General features: G+C 37.4%; 1 protein-coding gene across 1 annotated transcript; it reads left to right on the top strand.

Moving 5' to 3' along the window:
- The first annotated feature begins 1,252 nt into the window (after window positions 1-1,252).
- On the top strand, window positions 1,253-4,248 carry LOC121265871 (APETALA2-like protein 3). The gene is made up of 11 exons (XM_041169540.1): window positions 1,253-1,522; window positions 1,582-1,784; window positions 1,927-1,952; window positions 2,068-2,098; window positions 2,210-2,297; window positions 2,381-2,526; window positions 2,748-2,792; window positions 2,892-2,992; window positions 3,119-3,255; window positions 3,394-3,510; window positions 3,627-4,248. The coding sequence occupies exons 1-11, from the start codon at window positions 1,253-1,255 to the stop codon at window positions 3,906-3,908; spliced, it is 1,446 nt and encodes a 481-aa protein (XP_041025474.1). The 3' UTR covers window positions 3,909-4,248.
- The last annotated feature ends 1,431 nt before the right edge of the window (window positions 4,249-5,679 follow it).

Below are 5,679 nucleotides of genomic sequence, written 5' to 3'. Positions count from 1 at the left end.
TTTTTGTTGTTTGGCGCGTATAGTTTTTTACATACATGTACCGTTAATGCGTCAACTTTTACTCCTATGATAGATTTTTTATTTATTAAATTGGGTAACTTGGTTTTTGTAGTTTGGCTTAAAGTCAAATTCTTCTTTTTGCATTTTAATTAAATATTTTACAATATGTGCTTTTAAAATTGATTTAGGGCTTCTTAGGACATTTAGATTATCTCAAAACTTCTTATAATTTACTTCACAAATATAATTCAAATATAAAATACTTTTCAATTTTAAATCTTTAATTTTTCATTTAATTATTAAGACTTTCCTAAACTTCCAAACAAAACTAAAAAAAAAAAAACAATATAATTGTTTCAAGTTTTAAAATAAAAATAATATTCAAGTAAGTTTTTAATTTTATAATATTTTTATTCAATTTATTTTTCCATCATTTCCTAAAATCCAGTAAAATATTTTAAATTAAACAATTTTACTACTATTCAAAAACTATTTCTCAACTATTCATAAAACTTTCAATCTCATTAATCATGACTTTGGTTAGTCATTCTATTAGAAGTTAAACTATAAACTATGTTGATGTTGCATGTTGCATGACATGTCAGGTGTCATAAAACAAAATAAAACTTAAAAGATGCTAAAAATAAAAATAAAAACAAAATATTAATACCAAAATTTCAATAAAATTATAATTCTAAAAAACTAAAATATACAAAATTAAAAAAAAAAAAAAAAGAATTCTTTGCGTTTTCTGTTTGGACTGATCTTGAAAACATTTATGAATATAATTCTTTTGAATATAAAATGAAAATGTGATATAGAGTGAAAATGCAAATTCTTGAGTAATAAAAAAAATATATATATATAATATAATAATAACTACCAAAAATAGTGGTAAGAGAGCGAGTACCGTAAAAAGCACGCGCCAAAGAAAACAAAAGGCATTGTGAACTCCCCCACCAACCAACTGTACAAAACCCCTGCCCCTCCCTCCCTCTCTCTCTCTCTCTCTCTCTCTCTGTGGCTAACAAATTCTTGTATCTGCGGGAAAAATCACACAGCCGGCTATGATTCCGACTCACCGGCCACTCTTCCCTTAATCCAAAGTATAAAACCATAGACTCGCTCTCTCTCTCTCTCTCTCTCTCTCTCTCTCTCTGTGTTTGTGTTTCTGTCACGAGCTTGATTTGTTCACTTTTATTCTACTTCTAAGGTCGGAATTTTGTGGAGTTAAAACTTTTTTTGGGAGAAAATGCTGGATCTTAATCTCAGCGTACGTTCCGCGGATTCTGCCTCCGATTCCGTGGAAATGGTGAGGGAGAAGATTCTACGCCTCTCCGGAAGCCCAAAGGAGAGCTCCGGTAGCTTCAATTCCTCCGTTGTTAGTGCTGGCGACGAGGACTCTACCTCCAACTACTACGATGCGGCTTTCGCTTACAGCTTTGGCATTCTCAAGGATAACAGATCGATCAGCCCCGGAGAAGAGCTCGATAAATGCGACCGGACCATCCAGTTATTTCCAGTGAGCAGAGCAGGGGAGGGAGAGGCCGACGTATCCAGGTCCAGGCTCGGGCTCGGTAAGTCTTCGCGGCAGGAGTGGATGGGTTTCACTTCGAGTTATGGCGGAATGGGGGCGGAGAACAGGATGGCGGCCCAGCAGCAGCGGGGGAGCAACAACATAGGCCGCAGGTGAAGAAGAGTCGCCGGGGACCGAGGTCTCGGAGCTCGCAGTATCGCGGCGTTACGTTTTACCGAAGAACTGGAAGATGGGAATCGCATATTTGGTCAGTGATTCACAGCCCGTAGTTTTATGATTGTTATCGTTATTATAAGAATCTGGTTGATTGTTATGTTACCAGAGTTTTGATCACTTTGGTGATATATTTTGCGTGGTTTTGAGTTCATTGTTTGCGTATTTTTGTGCAGGGATTGCGGGAAGCAAGTGTATCTGGGTAAGTTTGTCTCGTACTAGTTACTTTCTTTGTTTGAGATTTGGTTATTGGTTTAGTTATAAAGAAATCGGATGCCAACATTGTTTATTTGTCGGAATATTTTTTCTTTTTGTAGGAGGATTTGACACTGCTCATGCTGCGGCTAGGTATACATAACTGTGCTTGTAAATTCAGCTTGTAATGGTAGTTCCATTGCTTGATGTGAACTATTTTGGGGATAGTCTTGAAGGAGTTTTATGGCAATTTGTTGATCTTAGGGCATATGATCGGGCTGCAATCAAGTTTCGTGGATTGGATGCTGATATCAATTTTAATATCAGCGAATATGATGAAGATATTAAGCATGTGGGTGTGGACTTTTGTGGAGTTGATTTTAGTGACTATATTTTCCATTTTTTTGTTAGTAATAGCACTTCTTGTCTCTGCAGATGAGTAATTTTTCCAAGGAAGAATTTGTGCATATCCTACGCCGCCAGAGCACCGGGTTTTCCAGGGGAAGCTCCAAGTACAGGGGAGTGACGCTACACAAATGTGGGAGATGGGAAGCTCGTATGGGGCAGTTTCTGGGCAAGAAGTGAGGACACTTTTGCTAAGTTCTACACCTACAGCTGAATTTTACATACCTGAGTGTGGAATTTGGAATTGATTGTGTTCCTATTGTGTATAAATCCATCTTAAATCACCATTCCCCACTATAAAAATGAAGGGAGAATCTGATAGTGCTGATTGAATAGGTTTTGTGGGAACCACTGGGAACTTGATTCTTATTGGGTAGTTTTGATTGCTTCCTTGCAGGTATATATATCTTGGGCTATTCGATAGCGAGGTGGAGGCTGCAAGGTCTTAATGATAATATATGGGATCTCTATTGTATTGGTTCTCTATATCTTTGACCCTTTTTCCATTTTACTTGATATGTTTTTGTTATCTGGAAATTAGGGCATATGACAAGGCTGCCATCAAATGCAATGGAAGGGATGCTGTCACCAACTTTGAGCTGAGCACATATGAAGAGGAAATTATCCCTGAGGCTGATAATGGTTGTTTTTTATGTTTTCCTGGACAATGTATTCTTGCCTGCTGTAATTTTTTTTTTTCCTGGAATGCTTGTGTTGCGTTGACCCTTTCTATAAATATGACATATATACTTGTCTCATTTGAAACAGACTGCAATCAAAATCTTGATCTTCAGTTGGGAATGGCTCCTTCATTTTCTAATGCGGGGAACGAGAACAACACTGATGCAAGCAGTTTTCATTTGCAGTGTGGCTGGGATGAGATGCCTTTTGATAGGAGACCAAGGGTAATGCTGACACGAATTTGTTAAATTCCCCAGTTAGTCCAATTGAAAATCTGTGTTTATATATTTCGAGCAATTTCTTTGATTTTGTGGGGCTAGGTCTCTTGATTAGCTTGGCAAACCTTTATTACTCTTTTGCAGATTGAGAACACTGCTTCAGAAACAGTGAGGATTCAAGTTCCTCATGGACCTGCGAAGGCATCTGAGCACCCTCTTCTCTGGAGTGGTGCAAATTCCAGTTTCTTTTCCATCTATAAGGTAATTCCCCCCCGTTCATTCTAATTATACCAGTATCAACTTCCTGCTAAGTGATAATAAGAGCCACATTGGTACCTTTCCTATTTCATGAATTTCTGCATTCTTGTTGTTTGCAGGAAAAAGCAATGGAGAAAAGGATGGAAGTTGAGTCCTCGCCATGTTGGCCAAGTCAAACCTGCGGTCCTTTTGGTGGGGCGACTCAAGTGCCACTCTTCTCTGCTGCAGCATCATCAGGATTCCCTTCAACAACTACCAGTTATCCATCAGCTGCTGTTGGTCAACTTCATCTTCCAAATACAACTATCCATCCACCACCATTCTTTGCCATCAATCACCCACACTACCACCATGTCCCATTTCCACTGCAAGAGCTGAAATCAGTACCAGGAAGAACATAGCAACAACCCCCAGAAATCTTCTAATTTGTTCTGAAAGCAGAAGATGGCCGGTGGGTAGGCAAATTTGGAAAACAAAGATTGGTAATTGAATTCATTAGTTTCGGTAGATTTCTGCATTATGGATATCTGATTCCATAAGTTGATATGATCTTTTCTTCCATGTGAAGCTTTATCAAACTTAAGCACCTTAGCTCTTTGGCATGAGTAGATTTGGGTACTATTTCTGCCTCCATATATGCTGGTTTTGTGCTACAATGAGCCTCTGCACAAAGCTCAGAAAGTACGTATGTCCTGTGAAATGATTTGAAAAGAAAACAATGTCACTTCAAAGTGTTGCTTATGAGTGGATTTGTACATACATTTACAATGCATCTTTAACACATAGGGATTAATAATATAACACATAGGGATTAATAATATGAAGCAGGAAGGACTAACATAACCAATTTAGAAACGGGTAAAACGCAAAATCAGTCCTCATGACTTTCGACGTTCTTATAAAATTATTCAATGGATTTTCAATTTTCGTAATTTAGTATTGAAGATTGATGAAATTTGAAATTTAATACTTCTATCTCTCTCCTAGGTTTTCAATTTTGTAAGATTATGAAAATTCGGTTCTTAAACACTATATAACATTTACAGATTGGAGAAAGAAAAAATGACATCCATGCTTTCTATTTAAAAATAATCTCATACATGTAATTTGATATAGTTTGTCAGAATTAATTAGATTGTAAAGTTATTTTTATTATAAAATAGATTTAACGAATCATATAAATTTACGTCAAATTATAAAATTATATTTGTATAATCTTTGCCTTAAAACTGCACGCGAAGGCATGCATCATATTTTTATGTCGAAATTTCCGGTTTGACTTGGCTCAGAAACGAAGTTGTAATGTTCCCATGTTCGTTTTGCTGGTTTTTGGGAGGTATCAGACGATGAACATGATTGCCTAAGATCCGTACGTAATTTCTGTCTCTTGGTTGAAAGCCACGTGTAGAACCCGGGGGCTTCCTGTCCCGTCCCGTCCCCCCAGTCCTCTTACTTAGCTTAAAGTAGTTCCCGGATTCCTCGGCTTTGCATGGACTTCGTAGACCTGCGAAAGACGGAGAGAAAGAGACAAAAAAAAAAATAATAATAATAAAAAAAAACAAAACATAAAGAAAAAAAGGACTTCTGCATAGTATAATGATAGCAGTGTGAACAGAATCTGATTGAATTGATATTCTCGAACTTCGGAATGGTTTGTGCATGTGAATAGTAAAAGGTTTGATTATTTTGTCAGGCCCTTCTTTCTGATTTTACTCTTGTTACCGAACTTCAACGGCTACGTACGTACGTGCATTATGACTAGCTTTGCTGTGCTTTGTTCTTTCTTTGTTGGGCTCTGTGTTACGTTGCTATGGCCGCCCGCTAGGGTATCTATCTTGTACGCCCTGAAGCCACGATACTTTCCCTGGAAACAAACATCTCTCTCTCACTCTCTCTCTCTCTGTACGTGAACCTGTGCCTGTTCTGTCTGTTGTCGAAGAAATTGAATTTCTGAGCAGGATTCATAATATATACCTCGTAATTTGCAGCAGTGTTCATTGCTGCCCAGCTTTTTGGAGTGCATTTTGTGCAGTTTCCATGATGGGTATTCAACCTAACTCTTACCAAAGGTGGCGTTTTATATATGCCTCGTGAATAATTGGAACTACTTTCTCCCTTCGTTTTCCATGAATAACGGAAAGAAAAAATTTAATTGTAAGTAATTTTGTATAT

The sequence above is a fragment of the Juglans microcarpa x Juglans regia genome, chromosome 5D, assembly GCF_004785595.1.
Source record: "Juglans microcarpa x Juglans regia isolate MS1-56 chromosome 5D, Jm3101_v1.0, whole genome shotgun sequence".
NCBI classification, from domain to species: domain Eukaryota; kingdom Viridiplantae; phylum Streptophyta; class Magnoliopsida; order Fagales; family Juglandaceae; genus Juglans; species Juglans microcarpa x Juglans regia.
Note: the sequence above shows the minus strand (reverse complement) of the source record. Positions and strands in the feature narration are given on the sequence as shown.